This window comes from Micropterus dolomieu, linkage group LG15 (assembly GCF_021292245.1).
Source record: "Micropterus dolomieu isolate WLL.071019.BEF.003 ecotype Adirondacks linkage group LG15, ASM2129224v1, whole genome shotgun sequence".
NCBI classification, from domain to species: domain Eukaryota; kingdom Metazoa; phylum Chordata; class Actinopteri; order Centrarchiformes; family Centrarchidae; genus Micropterus; species Micropterus dolomieu.
In genome coordinates this window covers 22,051,592-22,076,861 of record NC_060164.1, presented here as the reverse complement: position 1 = coordinate 22,076,861, position 25,270 = coordinate 22,051,592, and the positions used below count along the sequence as shown (strand labels likewise).

The 25,270-nt window shown below is 40.2% G+C and overlaps 1 protein-coding gene across 1 annotated transcript in view; it reads left to right on the top strand.

Annotated features, from left to right (window-relative positions):
• Window positions 1-7,253: 7,253 nt before the first annotated feature.
• Window positions 7,254-25,270, top strand: part of bcl2l11 (BCL2 like 11) — a 28,874-nt gene continuing 10,857 nt past the window's right edge. The window contains exons 1-3 of the mRNA XM_046070263.1: window positions 7,254-7,403; window positions 9,762-10,195; window positions 17,094-17,212. Of these exons, the coding sequence (XP_045926219.1) occupies window positions 7,387-7,403; window positions 9,762-10,195; window positions 17,094-17,212 (570 nt within the window). The 5' untranslated portion in view covers window positions 7,254-7,386. The remainder of the gene's footprint in view (window positions 7,404-9,761; window positions 10,196-17,093; window positions 17,213-25,270) is intronic.

Genomic DNA, 25,270 nt, shown 5'->3' with positions numbered 1-25,270 from the left:
ATTATAATGACCCTGGCATACCAAGTGGACAACTACTGACTGTTATGTGTGTCACCCATTATCAGCGTCTGTTTGGCCAATTCAGGATATAGGATTCAGGAATAAGCATCAGCAGTCATTGAGCGCAAACTGACTGACAGTTCAGCCGGGTGAATCAGTGACTTCACCCATTTACTCTTTTATGTTTTTTCTTCTTTTTCCACAAGCAAAGACAACACCGTTCCAGCTTAAATTTGCTTCAACTTTTCAAACATTTTCAATTATTATTCCGAGCACATGACGAGATGGTTAAATCAGTTTCACAGTGACATATTTAGTTGGATAGTTTTGTTTGTCGTCCTGTGTTTTGTTTTTAAATAGGAACACTTATTAGACTCCAGACTAGTTATTTCCTCTCACGCAGTACCAGAATAGACATGCCTGCAGACGATGTGAGGCAGCATTTCTATTGGTCTGTGTTAGCACTAGTCGTTGGGGTCTGTTTGGTGTGTCAGGGTCGGGACCTGAACGATAAACGGTGTGCTGCATTGACTCCTAACACCCAACACTACAGTGACTACAGTATTTAATTGACCCACTGCATGACATAAGGTGTGTGTGTGTGTGTGTGTGTGTGTGCGCGCGCTCGCACACGCAAAGGAGGGTGTCAGTCACTACTGTTTAATCACACTAAAGTGAGAACAACTGTACTACCAACTCAACAAGCAGAGTACACACACACAAACCAAAACACACACGCAAGCAGCAGTGTTTTTCAGTCAGCGCACCTTATCCTGTTTCACAGTAGAGTATCAAATGGATATGAATAAATCGAGTTCCAGAGTTGTAAGATAAAGATCGAGAGACGAGATGGAGCGATAGAGAAAAAAAGGACAAGATTAGTTTGGCTTTTAGTTTAGATTTGTTGCAGCAGACATTGCGCCATGCATTCAAATAAGCCACTACATTGTTTTGTTTGCTCATTTGCAACAAGCCCACTGCACAGACATGGATGAGTCAGAAATTTGTCAGGCTATCAAACTGTCAATAAGTGACACGGAAGATCTGCGTTGATGTTGACATGCTCAGTCATAAAGAGGACACGGACTATGTCTGTGCACACCAGTGCTTCTCAAGGAGTAATGCAACACTAACACTTTAAATGTCCATACTGTTGTTTTTACATGTTTAGCCCATTAATAAAGCTCATCTCTTTTGGGTTTAAGATTTTTTTTTGTACATACACATCTGAAAGTTTCCTGTTGCTGGAAGAAGATGTTGATAATCACTTCAGTTTTACAGTTACAATGTCCTTTTAAACACAGCTCAGAAAACATTGGGGGAATAGGGACAAACATACTTTTGAAATCTGTTAAACATTTCTGTAATTTACGACTCTCAACATTTATGAGATTACTTTTTTTAAACACAGATTTGACTTAAGTGGTAACCCCACAGTTCTGGTACTGCTACCATAGATCCACATGAACAGTTTGTTTTCAGGAAGGACCCCATTGAGAAAAATATTGGTGTGTTCTCTTTGTTCAAATTAAAGTAATAACATTAAGACATTGATAAGGAGTTAATACTTCAGTACTTGTTTTTCTTCATTATAATGATGTTTTGCATTCAGGCATGTGATGTCTTTGCTGCGATCAATTGCAGCCTTTATGAAAGTCTGCGGGAAACCAAATAATTGAGTATTTGTTCAGAATCACCCACTTATCAGTACAACCATGACAGATGGGAGCAATGGGCGTACATTTCTAATGGCCATCCATATCAGAACCCAAAGTATTTATGTTTATGAGTCATGTGTATCCACTCTCCCCTCTCAAGAGGGTAATCCCCTCTTTCCAGGCCATCCTTGTTAATAAGAAGTTGTTCTTAAGTGTCCTGCCTGGTTTAATAAAGGTTTAATAAAATAAAATAAAAATAATGTGAAGAGATCAGCTGCAGTGCAGGTTGACTGACATTAAGATGGACAAGTAGAAGCATCTGTGTGTGTTTGTTTCTGTGTGGCACATAGCTGTGACCTCTCACAGCATGATGTTAGGTCTTCAGAGTGACAGTGCTATTGTGTCCTGACCTCTCGCATTACAACCAGTCAATACTATGTACACACACACTCACTCACACGCTTACTCTCTACTAGTCCAGGTGGTCAGTATTGTGTTGTTGGGGGACTAGTGGAGGAGGGGTTCATGTTTCACTGCATGGGAACCGATGGGCTTTCCATTAGCACTCAATGACCAGTAGTCTGTTGAAACCACACTTTTTGTCTTTCATTTCAACTGTTATATTTATGTTGCTTGACAAATCTGATGATCTTATCTCAAGGTCAAGGCTCAAGATCTAGCCTTTTCTGTAGATCTCATGGTCTTCATCAGCAAATGGGTTTTGCTCAGTTGTCGTGGAGTTGGATGTGTTGTCATGTCTGTGGTTACTGACGTTGCATTTTTAATCTGTTGCATTTATTAGTAATAAGTAAACCAGTAGGTGGCAGTAAAGAGGACCTCAAACTGGCTTATATGAGTGAACAGTTGAGGTTAACTCAGCAGTTAAGGTTTTTCATTTGATTTGATTAGTTTGCTTTCCTTCGCCTCTCTGAGTCTGGGGAACTTTTTGACACTGTGGTGCAAAGTACTGTAACTGTAAAGTACTGTAACTGATTGGTGGACATGTTTTAAATAAGGTCAAAAACTTTTAGCATTTAGCCTGAAGAGACATTGATGCAGGGCTAATGTCTTAATCACCAAAACAATCAAATTTGCATTGCTTGTGTGTAATTTCTTTTTTCCTTTTCACATAAAAGCACACACACACAGCTTAGTCTCTTTCTGAGCATTTTATTATTACATAATCTTGCCAATTTTTTGACTATTCTGGTGACTTCAGGTGGACATTAATTTAAACAAAGCGCTAGAGTTTCCAAGAGTAAAAACAAAGGTTTTACTTATTTTAAATGTAGTCCCCTCTCATTATATGTAAAATGTGTCCACCATTATGAACAAGTTGTTTCACACTCAGTTGTCTCTCTGTAAACAGTGTGTTCAGCGGCCTGAGTCACCCATTTTGAACGCTTCACTGACTTTCACAACTGGGTCAATATGCTGTAATGAAGCCTTTCCTGAGGAAAATGATGTGCAGCAATACTGATGAGAGATTTACATTTATATTTTACATATTGCAACCGTAAAATAAGCTTCATTTTGTTTATTACCAACGTGACCAGCAACCACCCTGGTTGTAGCTGTTTCTCAATAAGGAACTAATGTTTAGGGGAGGGGACTTCCACTATGTCCATAAAAACTCTGATAGATTTTATGTACAAACTGGGAAGTATTTGTCAGCTCTTGCCTGAATGTATCTAGTTGTCATGACAGTTGACCTACTGTATAGCCATCTGTTTGTTTGTTGACTCACGCAAGATTTTTGAGGTCAGCACCACCGTCTAATTTACAGCTCTTTATACTCAATTGTGTTTAATGCTGTCTACTGCAGTGAGTAAACTGAAATTACCCTTAAATTCCCTCAGGGCTATGCCATAAAACTTCATCAGGTTTCAATGTTCCAGCGGTGTGGGGCTCCAACAATGATTTGACTGTTTTACGCAAATTTGCAGCGTAAAGCACAGGTAACTATAAACGTCAGTGGGAAACATTTAAATGTCAAATCATCCATGCCAAAAACCCCTGTCTTTCTTATCTCGCCCCTTTCTGTATACTCAGTAGAAGTGGTACTCAAAAGGAGTGATAACGTGACGACAGCCACGACTCAAAGTCGTGATTCATGCATATTCTGGGGCCTTCTCACATTAGAGCCCTCCATATTCACATTTGCCCCTACAGTCCTGTGCCCCAGGGACTGGCATTAAAAAAGCATTTCAATCCAGCTGGTGCAGACAACACTGTCTATACAGAAATCAAAGGAACACATTCCTTAATAATTAATTATTGTCAACTGTTTTTTTGCCACTGCAAGTTGGGTGCTTTTACTGCATCTATGTAAGGATACATTTAACATTGTATCATGGTTTGTCAATTAAAAAGACCATAAGACAAGAGATTACAGCCATGCTAACAGCTTGTTTGGTGCTTTGAGCTAAATGCTATCATGCTATGACAATGCTAACATGCTGATGACAATCAAGTGTAATGTTCACCATGTTACTTTAGCTTGTCAGCATGCTGACATTTGTCAATAAGCCCTCAACACGACGTACAGGTGAGGCAGAGGGGAATGTCACAAATAGAAAATTGAATTTTGAATATCTGATAAGAATTTAATCAATCTCCAATAGTATAATATTGAGACATCTCACTGAAAACCACAAATGTCAGCTAGATGAAAAGTCAGGAAGTCACCAAAGTTATGAGCATACATTGTCTGGACACTGTGGATTTCATGGCAATTCATCCAATAGTTGTTGAGATATTTCGCACAAAGTGGTGTACCCACCAACACTGGCATCCTTAGAGCCATGCTGGTTAAAAAATTAACGCTCTAAGTTTGATATGTGTCATATAATTTATTTCCAATTGACCTTCTTTTCAACATCTATTATGACCAGTACTGGCGACCTGTTCAGGGTGTACCCCGCCTTGCGCCCGATGTCTGCTGGGATTGGCTCCAGCCCCCCCGCGACCCTGTATGCAGGATAAGCGGTTGACGATGGATGGATGGATGGATGGATGACCTTCTTTTCAACATATATTATGACCAGTACTGGCGACCTGTTCAGGGTGTACCCCGCCTTTTGCCCGATGTCAGCTGGGATTGGCTCCAGCCCCCGCGACCCTGTATGCAGGATAAGCGGTGGACGGTGGATGGATGGATGGATGGATTATGACCAGCAAGAAGGTTTAGATATTTCCCACTGTATTTTGTGGGGAAGTGAAGTAATTAATGCATCCTGCCGTTAGTAATCCTTATTAAAGCCTTACTGTAGCTATAAGTACTCACGTGTATTACTCACTTTGTACTCATGTTCGGCCCACTACATTGACCGTCCAGAGAAATCTTTTTCTCTGGACGGTCAGTATCATCAACACTATCATCATCACACTAAACAGAGCTCCAAACTCCCTGATGTACAGAAAGGAAAATATACAAACAGAAAAACAGAAGCAGCAATAGAAAACGCAAGTAAATAGTGTCCATATTTATAGCCATTCACACACATTTTCCCACACTCAGGGATTGATTGGTATTGATCACATGTAAATGATATTGATTGTCTCACCCTTTTGTCTGTCTGTCTATCAATGTGTGTGTGTGTGCTTTTGTGCATATGTGTGTGGGGGTGTAGGTCGGATCTTCCTGCTGTTTCCAGTCTCTCTGCCCGGCCACACCCACCCGGCCTCGCCCACCCGGCCTCGCCTCAACATTACAGAGCCAGCGCTACCTGCAAGATGTCAGACTCGTTTGAATACATCTTATAAGTGGAATATTGTTTCATTAACAAAACTTGCCTTTGATTAAGCAGAAAAACAATTCCTATACAAATGTATAGTCAGTTCTTACATTATATTGTCAAGGAAGGAAGTAGAACTTGAGAGATGATTTGTTGTTATGTCTGAGAATATTAATTTACACCAAGCCCTGAGACTATACTAGCCACTTACAGGCTGTAATATATATATTTAACATAATGCCATCGATTGCGACACCAAAGAAATTATGCAACTCTCCGCTGAGAACTGATGACTGAGAACTGACTTGTGGCAAGTCGGTGCTTGATGTTTGTTTCAGTTAATTTAGGTATAAGACCTATTTATTATTTGTTTGTTTATTTGAATTGTAAGAATTTGACAACAGGGGCAATGATTTCTTTGTTCACTTGTCACAAGAAAACACAAGAATGGACTGACCTGTGTAGCATTCACTCTGTGCTTCACTGGCCGCTCAGCAGCGTAAGTTCAAGTTAAAGTTTTAACCAGAACAAAGTGTCCAGTCATATGATTATAACGGACACTTGCCAGCCAATAGTAAATGTGGATAATAGTTCATAATCACACACACACACACACACACACACACACACACATATAGGGACTACATACCTCACACGCAGTGCAAAACTAAGAAGTGAGATCAACCAAAGTGGAAAAATATTGTTCACTGAATGTCCTCCATTTTTCTGAAACGCGAATCTGTCAACAGAAACATAAATATGGCATCAGTAAAGCCCTTAGGATGATTCATAACTTCAATAGTAGCTTATACTGGGTTCTGCTTTCATGCCAGCAGTCATACTACAAGTGTAGGCGTCAGTTTCGTCCAAATTGTGAATGTGTCAATTTTAAAAACACATTCAGTTTTCTTAGATTATGCAAAAGGAGGAACACTGGTAAAAAAGGGAATTTACATGTTAGTATTTCATTTTATGATGGAGTTTGTGTTAGTTTTGTTGGGTTTTGTGTGATTTTGATAAATCAGTTTGTCATTTTAAACACATTTAATACTATTATTGGTGGATTTGTCTAATCTTTTTAGTGCAAATTAATGCACTTATCAATTTTGTCCCAACAGGAAATAACAAGACATGGGTCAACTTCAGTAATGATATTACGTTGCTACCAGAGGTCATGACTGTAGGTGACCATAGGTCTTGGCCTGCGTCATTAAACCCTCTGAGCATTACAGAATCAAGATAAAAGGATTTATCCAAAACTGTATTACACTCAAAAATCAAGTTCATTTATTCACTTTGAGACAATTTCGAGTAGCAAACACTTTATTCTGTCACTTCTCCAGTGCTCAATATCTGTCTGGAAGCAGTTGTAGTATGAAACTGAAACACAGCTATAGACAGAGGGAAAGTAGTAGATACATTCACCGTGAGAGGCAGTAATTGCATTTTTTATTAAATGTTTTTGTAGTTGTTATCGTTATTTGTGTTTCTGTCACGTGTTTTCTTTGGGTTTTCTTTTTTCTTTGTATTAAATGCCTGCGAAAGACAGGGGGAGACAGAGAAAGGAGAAAGAGAAATAGATCCCACCCACTGAGAGGGGGTGGTGTTTTGGAGGAGGATCATATAATAACACAACGCAGGCAGAGCAGAGTAGTGTCAGAGAGGAAGGGAAGAGAAAGAAAGCTCTGTGCAGACAGTAGCCTGTTTCTGGCTGGAGTTTGTTTACCTCCTCTGGTGCAGTTTCTACTCGGAAAAGGCGGATTATTCAACCATTCCTCCCGGGGAAACTTCAGCAACAACTCTGGGATTAATGTCGCTTTTGGCTTGACTTTTTTTAATTTTTTACTTTTAGAAAGTAATGTCTTTCTCACTTTGAACCTCTGGATCCTACATGGTCTTGCATTGAAACTATTTAGATATATTTATATTACAACCAACTTCTCTTATCGTGTTTTTTCCCACGGATCCAGCTGTGATGTCCTGCGACTGACATGCAACTTCCGTCCAGGTGAGTTGGGAGAGAGGAGGCAGATGTGTGTGTGTGTGTGTGTGTTGTGTTTTTTTAAACAATTAGGCTACATTACAAAATTCCAGTTTCCCTCTATGCCGACCGGCATGTCAGCTGTCACGCTGCAAACAGCCGCAGCTATAGCTCCTTAATATTTAATAGCAGTGTTTTTAAAATACAGAAAATAAATAATAGCTTTGCTTTTGCATTGTAATTCTTTCTCTTATTGTGAAATATCATTGTAATCTTCCCGAAGAGCGTTTATCATGTGTAAAAAGTGACTAAAACCAAGTTTTGTTGACTCCAGTTAGTTTAAAGTGACATTTCCTACTTTATGGAGGTTTCCTTTGTTAGCCTATATCGAGAGGGCTTTAGGAATAGGAATCTGTTAGTTTTGCAGTGATCCTCTGACTTGCCGGTGTGCTTAGTGCTTTTATTAACTATTAGTGTATTACACTAAGTGTAAACGACATTCCACCCGGGATAACGGCTGTATGTCGCTTTGTCTTCGGGATGCTGAGGATTAACTGCATATTATTTGCTGAATAGTGTGTGTGCAGTTTTATGTAGGCATAACTATAGGCCGACATATTTCTAAATACTGCCAAGACTTATGCGACCATATTCTGTTTTCCTTCTAAGAGAAGAGCTGATTTATGTTCATAAATGAGAGATTGTCTACTTTGCTATTATCGAGGTCACCGAGGTCTGCCGCCTCCTAATTTACCACTCCACGCCATGTAACGAATTGGCATGAAATATTTAAGATGTTCAGGAAACACCGCATCCTGTGGGAGGCGCACACGCACTGGGGTTTTAAGAAGATAGAAAGCACAATCCAAGAGGCACATGTGACAGCTGCTCAGTTATTTTAATATCTTTGTGTTAATAGTAAAGTGAAACCTTATCTTGTGTTCTGAAATGTCAGTTTTGTTCTGGTGAGACTAGATCTTTCTGTCGTCGCACACGGAGTCACAAAACTACTGAAAAACTAATACAGTGACGTTGCAGACGTGCTGCTGATTTCGTTAAACATTTTGTATCGTGGCACCTGATCAAATGCCTTGTTTGATAGTTTTCTGGTACCGGCGTGGCGTGTTTTCTGTTCTTCCCTCCGTCTGCTTTTCCCTCTCGGCGAGGTGGCCTCCTCTACTCTTTGGTGCCATTTTGCTACGTGCTGCCTGACACGCTTAATATCTCTCATCGTAACGCTCGGATCCGCACGGAAACCTACTGGGAACGGACACCTACATTTTCAAGAGGCTGGAGGACAGACCAGTTACAGTGCGGTTGTAGTTGTTTCTCCGTGCGTAAAATGCGTAAAAATCCAAAGGATGACTATTTACTTCAAAGGTGCGTAATAGTGTGTATGTCGGTGCATGGAGACTTTCATATAAAAACCAGTTGGTTACACTTTTAGGTCATTTTGACACAGAAGTAGGTCATTACCGCTGGGAATCCGTGGGCTTAGGAAGTTGTAGTATAGTCTGGACAAACAGGAAGCGTTGCATCAAAATGTAATTTTGATGAGTCCCTTTTTTTAGAATGCCACCTTGAGAGTCTGAGTTTTGGTGATTAAAACTGAAAATGAAGAAAGTGTGATAATTTTCTATGTCAGTGTTTTTTGTTTTTTTAAAGTGACTTTACAGATGTAAAATCTGGTTATTATTCCTTGATTCTGTAAGTCCCTCGTCAACTGTCTGTCAATCTTGATCAGATTTTTTTTAGTTAATTTACTCGAAAAGTGACATTTTCAGACAGACTCATGGTCCGTTGAGACAGATTTCTTTCAGGCTGTTTGTATCTGACGCAGTTAAAGTTACTCCAGCCGCGTCCTTTATCCCTGATTTTTTCCCCAAGTCAAACAAAGATCTGCTGCAATCAGCAACTTCTGTCAAACAATGGAGACGCACCGGGCGGCCAGTTTGGGCAGGAAACCTGGGCGACCGCCTGACCGGGAACATATTCAGTGCACATAAACTAGCCAAACACTACACAACTCCAAACGCTTCTGTGGATATCAGCTGCAGTGGGACGTGAGCTAGAATTAGGTAACTTTTCATGAAAGACAAACCTAGGCTATTGATCACCTTATTGTTGGTACGTCCGCTTAAAAAAAAAGAAGAAAGTCGGTGCTCGTCGGCGCGCCATGTCCCCGCGGTTCTAAGTGAAATGAATCAGATTTAAATTACAGAAATCCCACAGTTCTAGGATAAACCTGAGGTCCAGTCCTGGCGGAGCAGTGTGCTGCTACATATCCTGCTGCAGCTCCACATGCTGCAGAGACCTGAGGCTGTAGGCTGTTTGGGCAGAGTGATGAAAGCCCAGGCTCACGGGTCCGCTCTGTTCATCCAACAGACCACCAAACCGGTCCGATGGCTCGACCGCAGTAACGGCGACACAGGGGAGCGGAGGAGATCCACCACCCGTCGGTGCCGCTGGAGCCTCAGCTCAAACCTCCCGTTCAGACAACTGCGGCGAGCGCAGCTTCGGCCACCCCGATCCCCCCGGAGGAGGAGAGCCGGACTCGCCGTACAGAACCACCCCCATCTCCCCTATCGACAGCCTAGGCGTGTTTCAGACCAGGTCTATTTTTCACCTCCCTCGCCGTGCCTCCAGTGGATATTTCTCCTGCGAAGGCGACTCGCTGCCGAGCTCCCCGCTCTCCCCGAGGCCATTGACGGCTGACATAGGCACGCAGACTCCAAGCCACACCAGCCAAATGGTTAAACACGCCCAAGAGCGCATGGCTGAGGCGCACGGCAGAGGACCGGGGATGCACCAGCAGCACGGTGAGCATAACCGACGATTTATACAAGCAGGTGGAATATGTGAGAGTTTCTTATTTCAAAGTTCTTTGACAAGTGTTGGCGTGACCAATATAGCAGCGAATAAACTCACATGCAGGCCATTGATTAATTAACATTAATTTAAATATAACTCAGATACATTCTTATAAAGACAATAATTATACTAGCACTATCCATCAATGCAGTGTTTATATACTATACCAATAAGAAACTACCTTATTTGTCTTGCTGCTGCCGCTATAGACTAGGTGATAACACAAGACTTCCTGTCGATTACGTCTGATATCCTCAAAAATCAATTATGCTTTAAAAAAAAACAATAATGATGATTTTAATCATGCCTGAAGTGATTTTCCTACTACTCATTAGTATCACCTAAAATCAGTTTAAGAAGGTGGTAAAAAGTAAGTGCAGGCATCTAAATACGTTAATGCACACCCTGATACTACATTCAAAAACACACAAGTGTTGTGTGTTAAGTTTCTTGCCTGAGTCAGCCAAGACAAGCAGCTCTGGCTGTTTTCACTGTGAAATTTAACTGCTGATGTGTGGGTGTATAACAAAATATGAAACCAGATATGAGCCCAGCACAAGCTCCCTGAAGCTTCCTTTATCAAAGATTTGGGGGTTTGGGCGGGTGGCGGTGTTGAATGTTAACAATGACAGTAAAAAAACACAACAAAAACATGCTCAGGATGTTTTTGTACTCCCCTTTCACTGGCTCTTACTTGAAAGAGTTTTTTCCACTACTGTCATATTTTGCATATATATTTTACATCAGTCATGTTTTCACATTCAGATTTATTGACTAATACCCAGCACACTTCATTCCATTGGCCCTCAAAGAATCCAAATCACATCAACATGACTGCCAAACCCATTTCTGCTGATTCCTATGTTTTCATTCCATCATAGTAGTACTACTCTTCCTGTTGAGTAACATTTACAGTCTTTGAGTGTGTAAACCCCACCCAAACTCCACCGGATGAAACACACACACCGTTGATCTAATAGGAAATTACAAATACAAATATTTGATAGGAATAAAAAAGTGTGGAATTCACTGGACTATGTTTTATAAGTGAAACCTTGACCAAAAACCATATCTTAACAGCAACAAGTGACATTCACATAATCCAAGTCCTAATCTTAAACTATCCCCTTGAATAAATGATTATCTTCATCTTTACTTTCTGGTGTAAAGACATTTGCTGCTATTATTGTCACTTGCATTTCTTGTTTTTTCTGTGTTTGGCATCCCTCACTTTGTGAATAAATTTGAATTAGGAGTCTCAGCAGGCTAGACCTGCCGATGTTGGATTGCTCCCTTGGATTCACAATTTTCATGGATTCCTGGTGTCAGATTCACAGGAAGTGAAGGGCATTGACTTCTGGCTGAGCCAAACAAGCCCAAGGTGTGTGTGTGTGTGTGTGTGTGTGCCATCACAGTAAAGGGAATGATGCAGCAACCATTCAGTGAAACTAAGAGGGGATTAACCTGGTTCCTACATTACCAACAATGCAACGTGTCCATGACAGTTTATTTGAAAATGTAGGTGTGTTATGCTAGTAGTGGCTAATGTAGCTGATAGCCTCAAGCAGAGATAATGGTGCTGGCCACGGATATATAGTAAGCTCACTTCTTCTTTCAAACTCCACACCCCATATTTTTGTTTTCATTTTCAAACTCGTAGTCTTCAGCCCCAGCTGGCTCTGACTCAAGTGACCTCACTCGAGGCATTTATCAGGCCTTATGCTGCGTTCCAGGCAACTCGGAACTGGGAAATTTCCGACCTAGAAAAACTATCCTGGAACGCCACTTGAAGTCGGATTTCCTACCTGTGAATTTGGAGAAAAAAATATGTACCCCGACTTCACGAGTAGCAGCTGAATGATGTCATAAAACAATGTCAGCGCCCATGGAAACACACATTTTAAATGGTAAACCATAAACTAAAGGGCAACAAAAAGTATACTTGCATGTATTTCAATTAAAATAATACATACGATCATATAGTAAAACCTGTTCTGCATGTACATTGATGTAGAAATATGTTAGGCCTATTAGGTAGCTGGCTACAGTAAAGACTCTCATAAAGTCATCTTCACTACATAAAAGTTATTATTAAAAATGCCTAAACATTAGGATGTGTAATCTACAACATTGACTGACTTGAGGGTTACCAACTGATGTAGCTAGAGTGGTAAACAGTTAACTAGTAACATATAGGCTACTTATGTCATTTGTTTGCATTTAAACTGCAATCTTTTCAATTAACACCTGAAGCACTGCTGAGGGTGCAACTGTGTGCACACTTTGTCATGGTCAGCCATGGTTTTCGTTCGCTTTCGGCGTCATGCACCACCATGCACCTGGAACGCTTTGAGGTTGGAAGTCGGATATTTCAACTTGGAAATTTCCCAGTTCCAACCGGTCTGAAACGTGGCATTAACTCAGTCCGACTGGAGCCACAAAAGGCTTTATACCATTTTTTTTCACATCTGTAGTAGGACTCCCCAAAACCTGTAAACAGACTTTCATGTGTGCACCCGGCCCTCTTCCCCTTTAAGGAGTGTTGAAGATGAAGCAATGAAAGAGATGGAAGTATCAGTGGAAAAGTAAACACTGAAAGGAGTTGTCAGTTAAAGCGTAAGAGATAAAAGTCGGTTGACATGTAATAGGTAAAAGCAAGTCAGTTTAATAATATATTTGTCAACTTTTGGGTCTAGAATTAAAATGTAAAATCAAGTTCTAAGGAGCTTGTGTTGATGGAGCCACCAAAGTGTTTGTTGGACATTCATCACTTCTCACAGCCTGGATCCTGTTTTTATTTTCTTATTTCTGCTGTTTATTTAGATACAAAAACAGAACATGGCACGCATGCTTTTAGCTATGATGCCGTCGGCTAAAGTTGCCTATCCTGTTGCTTGGTAACAAACAAAACTGTGGCATGAGACTGAGATATTTGGCTCAACAAAGAAAACAAAAACAACTAACACAGTCAATCCCCCCACAGTGTTGACAAATATATCCACTATTTAATGACATTGTTTTCTTGTCATGATAAGATTTTACTAATTTGTTTTTTTAGATTTTAGAAATTGAGCGTTTGTTTCAGGTACAGATACGAACAATACTCTATGTTAAGCTTGAACCATAACGTTATAATTTTTTTACAAGGATAGTGTTTTGGAAGGAAAAAAGTCATCTACAGAGGCTGAAATAAAATTTCCGTAAACCTCAGCATATTGTAAAACGCTTTTTATAATAGCAGTGATTAGCTTCACTGATTGCCTTGTGTCTCTTTTATTGTCTTTCACTTGAAGTCAGACAAACAAGAGACCAGTCAAAACAGACCAGCGCGTGTGTGTCATTCATTAAGTACAGCAATCAAAATAGGCCTCTGTGTGTGTGTGTGTGTGGATGTGTAGCAGTCAAAATAGGCCTGCAGGTCTTTTGTAAGATGCAGACAGAAAATCTTTGCCTCTCTTTCAGTCCGCAGTCAGATAGGATGGATAGTATAGATAAAAACACACACACACACACTCATACAAAATATCATACATTGTCCTCAACACAAGAAAAGTCTCTTGTTATCAAGAATGCTGGCCTGATGGTGTGTTAGAGAGTGAGATAGAGTTAGTTTATCATCTTGTTGTTGTCAGTCCCTGACAGTGTGATTACAGCTGTCCTATCACAACACTTCTTCCTCCTGCAGCAGGAAGATCACACCTACGATCAGGTTTCTTCAGTCCCAGCCAGAGTGCAACAGTCCACTTTAATGCATTTTTGTCTTTGCGTGATTTATATTCACACGGTTTAATTATAACACAACCTCGGGGCTGGTTGCACAAAGATAGATTTTGCCTGAGGCTTCACCCTAACAAATAAACTTCAGACAGAAATCTAAATTAAACGGCGGCGCAAAGCTGGATAATAATTGACTCTCTTAAGTAGGAGAAATTCATTATTCTGGGTAAATAAAGACTCTTCATCTTAAGATTTGTGTCTTCTGGATCAAGTTAACTGTTACATGGAAAATTTGGTGATCCTAGATGTGACTGTTGTCTCTAAATTACACTGAACAAAATTATAAACGTAACACTTTTGTTTTTGCCCCCTTCATCATGAGATGAACTCAAAGATGTGAGACTTTCTCTATTTACACAAAAGGCCTATTTTTCTCAAATACTGTTCACAAACGAAGTTGCAGTCAGGTCGAGACCCCGATGAGGATGACGAGCATGCAGATGAGCTTCCCTGAGACAGTTCCTGACAGTTTGTGCAGAAATTCTTTGGTTATGCAAACCGATTGTTGCAGCTGCTGTCCGGGTGGCTGGTCTCAGACGATCTTAGAGGTGAAGGTGCTGGATATGGAGGTCTTGGGCTGGTGTGGTTACACGTGGTCTGTGGTTGTGAGGCCGGTTGGATGTATTGCCAAACTCTCTGAAACGTCTTTGGAGACGGCTTATGGTAGAGAAATAATCATTCAATTCATGGGCAACAGCTCTGGTAGACATTCCTGCAGTCAGCATGCTAATTGCACGCTCCCTCAAAACTTGCAACACAGCATTGTGCTGTGTGATGGAACTGCACATTTTTGAGTGGCCTTTTATTCTGGCCAGCCTAAGGCACACCTGTGCAATATCTATGTTGTCTGATCAGCATCTTGATATGCCACACCTGTGAGGTGGATGGATTATCTCGGCAAAGGAGAAGTGCTCACTAACGCAGTTTTTGACAGAATTGTGAACAATATTTGAGAGAAGTAGTCCTTTTGTGTACATAGAGAAAGTCTTAGATCTTTGAGTTCAGCTTATGATGAATGGGGGAAAAAAATAAAAGGGTTGCGTTTATAATATTGTTCAGTGTAAATACCTTTTAATTGGTTGCCTTTCTGCATTAGCAACCCATAAACTGAACCATGTAAAGGACTTTCAGAGACTACAAGTAAACGTGTGGATCCTGAGTAAACATCTGAGCCTCAAAAAATATGGTGTCCTATGTACATTAAAAGTCTATCTGTCTAACAATGTAATAAATCCTTTATTTTACAAATCAAATGGGTGTTAAAGAGCTAATTTATATCAAAACTAGAGGTAGACCGATATATCAGGCCGAAATTAGTTAATCGCAGATATATTGTCATCTGTGTATGTCGGCTACAGTCCAGAAATGTCAAACTAGGTTTGAGGTGATTTAGAAACTGTCACCATTACATAGTTTGTTCACCAACGTCAAGTTGATTTGTCAACTGTAAAATGTCATGCTCAGTACGTATCTTATTCAAAATTCTTAGAAAAAACTAAATAAATGTGTCAAGATATGTCGTTTGTCATGTTTAGATTGTTATCAATTGAAGTTTAGCAAATCTTTTTACAACCAGCCCCAAAATGACACAACAGGTAACCTTGACGTCACATGACGGACTCATCTGAGCTCCTCTTCTGTGCTCATTCCAGTTCCAGAGACACTTTCAGCCATCATTGTTCCATATTTTGGTGTCTCCAGTGTTCAAATGGCATTACTGTCACCTGACAGCATAATCAGCTCCAACCTGCTTTTACATACTAATTTCCCAACATGGGCATTTTCCAGTGCTCTAACACGCCACATGGTGTTTCGTGTAGTGACGGGTTACGCTGCTGTCGTTTCCCATCATAAACACTCGTGTGGATGTTGCTGGTTTAGTCAGCACCATGATGGATTGATTGCAACACAGCTTCTTTGCTGTGTTGGTCTCTTCAATATTGGAGGATGTGAGAAATATTAAGTCTGGGTTTCATAACAGTGTTCATGAGTCATAATTGGAGATCGGTAAGAGGTCAGAGCCTTTCATAGTCATATTGTAGTTCAGACTGAAAATATACAAGATTAACCACGAAAACAACCCGGTCAGCTGGTAAAGGGGTATTTCTCTACGTCTTTGTCATGATGCCAGTAAGACACACACACATTTAATATTGTGATTGTTTCTTTGAAAAGTCATTGTTTAAATGTTCTGGTATCTGTTTGTCTATCTAAACTACAAATTGACAACATCATATCCCTTAGTACACCTAAAAATATAGGGATGACTTTCTGTGGCTTTTGCTGTTTTTTCATCTCACCTACATGAATACTCTGCTTTTCATCTCTTCTGTGGCTTTTAACATATCATTGTAAGCATGCATCTTTTATAACATCAATTAACTCAACTGGGTCAAAACTAAAGAAGTCTCCTCTCTGAAACTGTGAACCACGCACTCTCTGAATCATATGTGCTCGTCGGCTTGTTTCTTGTTTTGTCTGTTATTTCATTTCCTCAAAATGTTACTGCTGATTTTGCTGGTGATCCAGTAATGCATTTTTGTAACTGAAACCATTATGCTGCATTTATGTGTTGACAGGAGAGCAGGGCATGCACATCAAAACTCCAATGTGAAGGTTTGCATTTAACGGTTTTAAATGGTGTTTCCTGCTTTTCTGTCACGTCTTCACTGTGTGTCATAAGGATGAATCAATCAAGCTCACAGGAACTTACAACTGCAAGTCTTGTGATGCTCATCATTTCATTTGTGTACTGACTGGGCATTTGTTGCAGTGAGCCTGCCGCCGTCTGGGAACAGTAGATACAGTTCTGTAAATACATCCAGAGTGTAGTCCCGCTCTGGTTTCTGTTAATGTTACAAGTCATTGTTTAAATATCTTGGTACTGAACAATGTTTTTATGTGTTTAATCCCCAACTGCACATAAAGGAGCATACTCCTGTTTGACTACATTTTGTGCCTCACATAAATGAAGCATCACAGTACAATTAGTTCAACATGCATTTTAAACCTTTTAATCATTGCAAAAGCGTACCGTATTAGTAAATTCTGCATTCCTCTCTGTTTCAGGACACTCTCCCAGACCCTCTAGCTCACGGCCACGAAACGCAGCAAGGGACATGCAGACAGAGGCAATCGGGCGAGAACTCCAGCGTATAGGAGATGACTACAATCGTCTCCTACGAAGGGTTAGTGATCAAAGGCTCTTTGTGTGTGTGGAAAACAGGATTTGGGTATAGAGAGAGCTGATTGGCTGATAGAAGACGACTGTGGTTAGTTAACAGATTTTTTTTTAAACCCAATATAATTTTGTTGATTTTTTTTTATTGCTTGGGTAAGTTATCTGTAAAGATTTAATACGTTGTTTTGATCAAATTTGTGAAGTCAGGTCCCATCTAGATATGAATGTGTAAAGTCACTTTGTCTTCCTATCTAACATGATTCACTAATATCATTGTTTGCCAAAATGAACAATCTCTTCAGTAAGGAAAGAAATGCTAAAATGCCTCTGTGGGTGATCTGAAGGAGCCTGTGACCAGCTGGTTATTTCCATTGCGCTCAGGGTGAAAAACACTAAATGACTTTTGATCAGAAAATAACTAAGCAGACAGCCTGAAGCTGCAGAAAATCTAGATGCCACAGAAACCACTGCAGTTAAAAAAAAACCAAACAAGAAAACAGCCATATGATACAAAAAAATAAAAACCTCAAGAGTGGAGGAGCAAAAGATGGACTTGTTGAGCAGTGGGGGGAAAAGCAGCCCCATTCTCATCTACAAAGCCTTCAGCCAGTTTCCAGTAGTGGGAAAGAAACAACAGCAAAACATAGTGAAACAACTTGGGTGTTTAAATGTGGTGAGACCCAGAGAAGCTCATTGACTGCTCACATTATAAAAGCGGGGCTTATTTGCTCAGTTGATTATTTCTTGGCTGATGAGAACAGGAAGTTACTTAGAATATTAGATGTAATTGTCTATGGAAAGTAGTATTGTTATGTGGTGTTCTAGTTGAAAATAACTTTAAAGTTATATTTAATTAATTATACAGGTAATGCAAATTATTACCAGTCTCTATTTGCCGCAAAAAAAAGATGGAGACACAGTGAAATACTATACTTAAAGGTTCCCTGTGGAGTTTTTGAACACTAGTAGTGCTATGAAGACATGCTTTTATAGGATTGTATGCAATATGATACACATGCCTGCCACTGCTTTCACAGTGTTGTGCTTATCGATAGGTGATAACATGCAAAGAAGCGTGGTAATGTGCTACCAAATGCAGAGAAGAAGAAGACCTTAAGCAAGCTAGCAAATATGGATGTAAACATGGAATGATTTTTTTTTTTTTAAAATTAAACAAAATTAGGTTTGTAGATTTAATAGAAGATGTGACAAGAGTGTTTTGAAAGATGAATGAGTAATCCAGCTCAGTTAATTAGGTCTGATTATGATATAAAATGACCGTTGAAGTAGTCTTCACTATTTCCTTACTGAAGAGATAATCACATTATTGCATGGAATATAAATCCTTTCAGTGGTGCAGTTTACCCATCAGTTAGTCAGGGTGTGTTGTCAAGTTGCGTAGCTGCAATAAGAGTTCATTTCCTCTTGGCTTGTGTTTCCTTGGCAACATTTCTGCATGTTGCATCATCACAGTTGTATCAAAGAGCTGACTGAAGATTTGGGAAGCCTGAGAGGAAGAGAGAAAAATAAATCAGAGCTGGTTTGAATTCACTTTAATCTCATCAGAGAAACAGATTAAAAAATGAAAAGTCGAGAACAGGCATGACAGGACTATAATATCCCAGTGAAAAGCTTAAAATGCTCCCTAGGTGTCAAAAGCTTAACAGCGATAAAGCTACAACTCTTGAGCCAAGTAGTTTGATTAGTCTGAAATGTTTTTTTCCCGCTGTGTTTAACCGTTTGGGTACTAATTGGTATCAAGCAGGAGGACAGTTAAAGCTTTCTGCCCTCTTGCTTCTGCATTTTCCCCACAAACACACAAGCTTCCTTGACCAAAAATATTATGAACTTGTGGTTCCAGCAGTCATCGCGTTGCCCTCAAACCCATCATTAACAGAGCTATGATACTCATCCATCTTTCCGGTTTGGGATTTGATCAATCACTGCATTTACCTGACTTCTGGATGATCAAATATACTATCAATATGCTCCTTGAACATTTAATCAGACAGAAATGTGGGAAAATCAGGCACATACAGTACATTTGTTAAAATAAGGAGTTTAATATAATACTATAATAATTGCTTAACTGCTTTCTGCTGGATTGCCATTTGGTTTTGTAAGGATGTTATGTATTATTGTGGCCTTCTTGACCTTCCATGATTGTTCACATTTTCAGAGTCTTGAGTCTGGTCTTGCAGTTTGGTCGAGGATGGATAGGCACTGGTCGTTAAATGAATTTAACAGTGCATCTGGATTGAGAGGAGTTATAATGGACTTTAAAGGATGAATTAAAAGCATCACAGAAAGGTTACCTGCAGAGCCAGTATTGAGAATGTCAGAGTGTGTTGTAGGGTATGGACTCAAAGTATGTGCCAAGAGTCCTGCAAGGCTGGTTTGGCCCTCACAGCTGTGACCTAAGCTGCAGAGGCAAACAGACAGAGGGTGGGAACGTGATGAGTCGAGGCTGCTCAACACTGAGTCACACTACCAGAAAGACAGAAAGAGAAAGATAATGTGCGTGTTTTAGTGGCAAGCTATTTGTGAACTTGGGCACAGAATTATCCAGAAAGTGTGTGAATGTGTTTGTATTGTGCTGTTGAACATTTAGGAGGCAGAGAAAAGAGGAACATGGAGGCTTGTTCCCTGTTCTCTTGCCAGGTGTTGGTGTTGCTGTGAACAAATGCACACACATGGTTACATATGATTTCGTAACACTAGCATTTGATGTTTTTCAGATTTTAAAATACTTAATAATCAGTATAAGAAGAAATAAGAGTTTTTTGTTGTCAAAACAAACATGATGAATAAGGCAGCAGAACACTTGGACACCACCTCAGAGATCCATGTTAGAATTCCCCATAGTGGTTAAACGCAGCTGCGTTAACTTGTTGGAAGTCTGTGAGGGAGTGTGTCCTTGTCTACTGACGTCCAACGTCTACTGGTGGCTTGTGGTGCCTCCATGGAAGGGGTGGGATCTTGGGAGGACAGTGTGAATCTACACGTTTCACTTCCTCGCTGCTAGGTAAAAAGAAGCAGCTGGTGTAACTGGAGTTATCTGTTTTCTCCCTTATGTAACAGTGGCCAAGAACCACAGTACAAGAGAGTGAATCAGTCTGAATTGGGGAGAAGAAACATTAGGAATAAGGCATACAAGTTACAGGAATACCAGCTCTGGATGGTTGAGTTTAGTTAGTTTGCTTATCATCATTCCTGCTGTTGTCAAGTATGCACCCACTCTTGTCCTGTTATAGGAGAGTTTTATGTATACCTAAACTCTTAAATCCTTAAGACCCTCAAAGCTAAAAATCTGATCCTGTAATGTCCCTAGAACACATTGGACCAACTCCTTGCACTTCACCATGCAGCAATCAAGTGTGGTGAACCCACAATTAAATGGTCTTGTGTCTCTTTTCAAACCACCATGGCAAAACTACAGGGGTCCCCCACCGCCAAGCATTCAGATAAGACCACCACTCAAAGGCCTGAGTTGTGAGCTACACTAGAGTCACACTCTGAGCTTTTCTCACCAATCATTGGAATCTTTGTGAGTCATCATGTCTGGTCTCTCACCTAAGACCACTTTGCCTTTAATAGTGACTCTACCAGAAGCTTGGATCAAACCCAGACATGCTGGAGAGATTACATCTCCCAACTTGAACTTGAGAGTTGAAACATCTGAGAGAAACTTGAGAAGGTGTCTGAGCTAAAGAAAGTTTCAAGAGGTTCTCAACAGTGCCATGAACTTCACACAGTCATTAAAACAAGTTAAGCAGGATAGGTGAATCATCATGAATCATGTCTTCATGAGCTTCTCAGGGTAAATTGGGGTGATTCAGGCACCTGGTGTGACTGCTTCCGGAGAAACTCCATCTGGAACCTAGAGCAGTGATTTCCAGCCTTTTTGACCTGTGACCCTTTAAAAACGAAGTGATGTCTTACTTGCGACCCCTTGCTTGCATATGTCTACCAGTTGTGACCAGTTCAGCCAAAGAGTAATTATTTTTCCTTCTCCTTCTCTATTAAAAAATAGATGTAAGGAAAAACAGATTTTAAAAAAACAACAATTTTTTTTTTTTTTCATTTCATGGATTGGCATGAGATTCATGGCCCCCAGATAATGAAGCTTATTAACGTTGGTGATTCCCTGACTTTTCTTCTGTTGCCGCCATGACGTTGACATTTGTGGGTTTGAGTGAAATGTCTCAATAATTATTGAATGGATTACCATGAAATTTAGTACAGACGTTCATGCTCCTTAACTTTCAATGTAGAGCCAGCAGTTGTGTTATCTGAGACTTTTGTTTATGACTTATTTCCTTCAATCTAATGACATCCTACTATCCCATTTAGAGTTATGTCACAACTTTTTGAGGGGTCCCAAGCTCCGGGTTGGGAATAGGTAATGTAGGACAGTTCTCAACGTCACGGACAGTCTTTCCATCATCAAATAAGTCCAGCTGGACAGAGTGGCAAATGTAAAAGCCAAATTAATAATTATTTCACTAAATAGCTAAACAATGAAGAACTTGATGATATTGTAAAACAAGGATTGATGAAGATTATCAGGGAATTCATCAGCAGGTTTAGGGGACTGTTGGATGCTGAGCTTCCAGCGTGTTGACAATGTTGACAAAAGAGCATTGTTCAGTTTCATTGCCTGAAGGCGTCGGCCAAGAGGCAGTTCTGCATCACTTCAGGCTGTAGAGACTTCAAAATGACTCACATCAGCTGAGTATACACTCGCTCACTAACACACAGGTGTTTGAGGTACGGTTTGAGGTTTTGATATACACACATATTGAGGTGATTAATTATTTGTCAGGAAAAGACGTGCAGCAGTGTGTAATCACCAATATAATGAGTAATTATGTTTTTCAGTAGTCTTCCTCTCTCTCCTTTGTCCTAATTTAATCCAGCCTCTCTGGCCCCCCCACCCCCACCCTCTCCAACTCTGTCAGTTAAACATTTACACAATGTGTGCGTGATTATGTGTGCATGTTTGTTTTCAAACATCTGTAAACATGCTCAGTATGGTGTCTGGTGTGTGTGTGTGTGTGAGACAGTCTAGTGTCCGTGACAGTGTAGATTCATTACGGCTCAGCCCTGTGGTTAAAGAACTCTCAGGGAGCAAAGCACAAGGTCTAATTATCCTGCCAACACACACAAACACACCTAAACACACTCAAACACACACACACACACACTCAAACAAACTACGACACACGCTCTCATCTTTCAGTAAGAGGTAAAACCCTTTGTCCTGATGACAAAAATAACTCTGAGGAACATTGTGGAGCAGTCGGGTGTCACTGGCTGGCTGCTTGTGTTTTTGTTTGTGTGTGCTTGAGTGTGCATGAAAAGCGAAGAGCGGGAGAAAGGCATTATTTTTAACCCTTGTGTAACCATGAGCTAAGAGTGCATTGCTGTTTCCATCAGTGAAATGCAGGACTAAACACTGATTTATTGTAGCATTTGCCTGTTTATAGTCTGGTAGTTGAACTTTGTTTTGTTGAATGCTTGTCCTGATTTTATTTCAGCATTACTATATTTGTGTATATTTTTCAGTATTTTCTAAACTTTCTGATGACTCCATATTGCACAAATTCCAACAAGCTGTACTTTACTCACAAAATGTGATCAGTATGCAATATTTTAGTTATGGTTATGGCTAGATACAAGCAGGGAAAAGTTAAAAATCCTTAGTCATAATGTAATGAACTTTGATGACAATTAGTGATGTGGACATAACAAACAGAAGAACACAGTATATGGACTTGAAGTATTGTCAGTTAAACCTTGGTTTCTGGTCCTGGTGAAATGTGGAAAACCTTTAGTTGTAATGAACTAACTTCCTCTGACAGAAACGTTATCTTGAACTCACATTTAGTTTCCGTTGTATTGTTTGAAAGTCAGACTACAATGTGCTCTTGTCTTGTGCCCTCTACATTATTCTTTCCTGCTGAGGTGGCGGGATTTCCTTCACTTTCCGTGCATAAAACACCTTGTTTGCATTTTTTTGCACTTGTGTTGATGTGTTATGTGGGTTTGCATGTAAAGATAATGCACAGACATGTTTACATACACAGAGATGTAAGTGAGACTGCATATTTTGGTGTTGTGGTGTACCCTCTATAACAACAAGAAATCCCCTGGGGAACAAAAGGTAACAGGTAAAACTTTCAAATGATAGTGTTTGTGAAGGGTTGCATACTGGCACTTAGAAGCAGTGAGAGGGTAAGAACGATTGAGAAGTAACATTACAAAGCCTGATGTGGCCTGTTTGCATTGTGTGTGTGTTTACTAGTTTGGTGTGTGCTTGTAAATGTAGCCTTGTGTAGAGAGCTATTTTTGAGAGGCAGCATAGTAAGTTGTGGTGACCAAACAAAATCACATGAGCTTTTTGGAATGGGCTGACTCAATGTTTCCACTGTGAAATGAAAGAGACAGGGAAAAGAGCAACAAAGCAAGGTGACATATTTGATATTCTCTGCATCAGAGATGTGTCTTTGGGCAGAATCAACAGAACAGAAACAGAAAAATATAATATATATATATATAATATATGAGATGGGGGAAAGGAGAGTTTTATCATTCGCATTCAGTTGTATCCTATCATTTGTCTGCTTTTGTGCGTTGATTCTCCAGGTTTTCTGACTAACCAGTGTCCCAGTTAAAAATTGAGGAAACAAGCGGGGAGCTTTAGCCCTTTCCAAAAGTTTTAGAATGTTCCTTCTAGGTAGCCATTTTATTCCATTAATTTCAATATGTTGCATACTAATGCTGCTTAAGTCACAGATTTATTTTGGAAAGACTTCAATGTGAATTCTTGATGGGAATTCAAGAGCTGGTGGGAAGTTCAGACATCCTTGACAATGTGCAAAGATGCCAAAGTCAGTCATCTGTGTTCAATTATCGTTTGTTCTCTGAATTTGATTTACAACACAATTTACTACTGTAGCACATGAATGAAAATTTCGCGCATCGAAGCTTCCCAAGCATTTGAACTCATCTAAAAATCCGTCGGCGCTTTCAGATGCATTCAAATGCAACAATAATATAACAGATGTAAAAATAAAAGGTGACCTGATGTTCATTGTGATGGATTCATACACCTGCTGTATATCTAGTTTCTCTAGTGAACTGACTTACCCCTAAAATCCACTGACTCCAGCTACGGTGAGTTACGGCTGCGCCGCGGTTGCTAATCGAGCTAATCGAGACGCAGCCACAGCGCATCCTAGAAGCAGCTCTCAGCTCCGCAGAGAATAGGTAGCAGGTCTATTTTTGCCGCAAGCCATGTCAAGCAGCACAGAGCAGATCGAAACCAGGCAGGAAGTCAAACACAGAACGGCATAGAGAATCCGGTCAATTTTCATAATAAAACAACTGTGGAGACTCCCAATCACAAAACAACAATAAACCCGGTTAAAACAGACACACAAAAAAATCATTTGTCTATGTAGCCTATTTAATCGTAGTAGAAGCACAAAATGCAAACAGTGATTACCAAATCAACTAAATCTAAACATGTCAGCAAAATCAGGCAGGCAAAACGCTCTGATTCTGAAATGCTCCTTGTGTGATATGCAGCCTAAAGTTGACAGAACAAAATGGGGTCACAGAGAGCTGTGAAGAAGGTAGTAAAAGCACAAAAAGGACAAAGTTATAAAAAGTAAATAATGTGGGGCACGCTGCATAGTCTGTTGCTGAAACGCTTCTGAGATGCTTCCAGAGGACTTTGACGCCGGGCTGTGGACGCATCAAAACCGTGGCGCAGCCGTAACGTGCCGTAGCCGGAGTCAGTAGATTCCTGGCGTTACTGTCTGACTTGTGGATTTTCTGGTTCACTGATTATCTACTAAGTTGCTTGGCGGACTGCCCGCTTGGTTTTTCTCGTGGGTTGTGGCTGTTTTGCTTTTTGCTTTTTTTCATGTTTATCAGTTTATTCTCGTATTGCATCACACTAGCACTATTGTGTACATGTGCAGTGCATGTGTATGTGCTAGTACATGCACTGTACATGGTGGTGCCTGTGTGTGTGTGTGTGTGTGTGTGTGTGTGT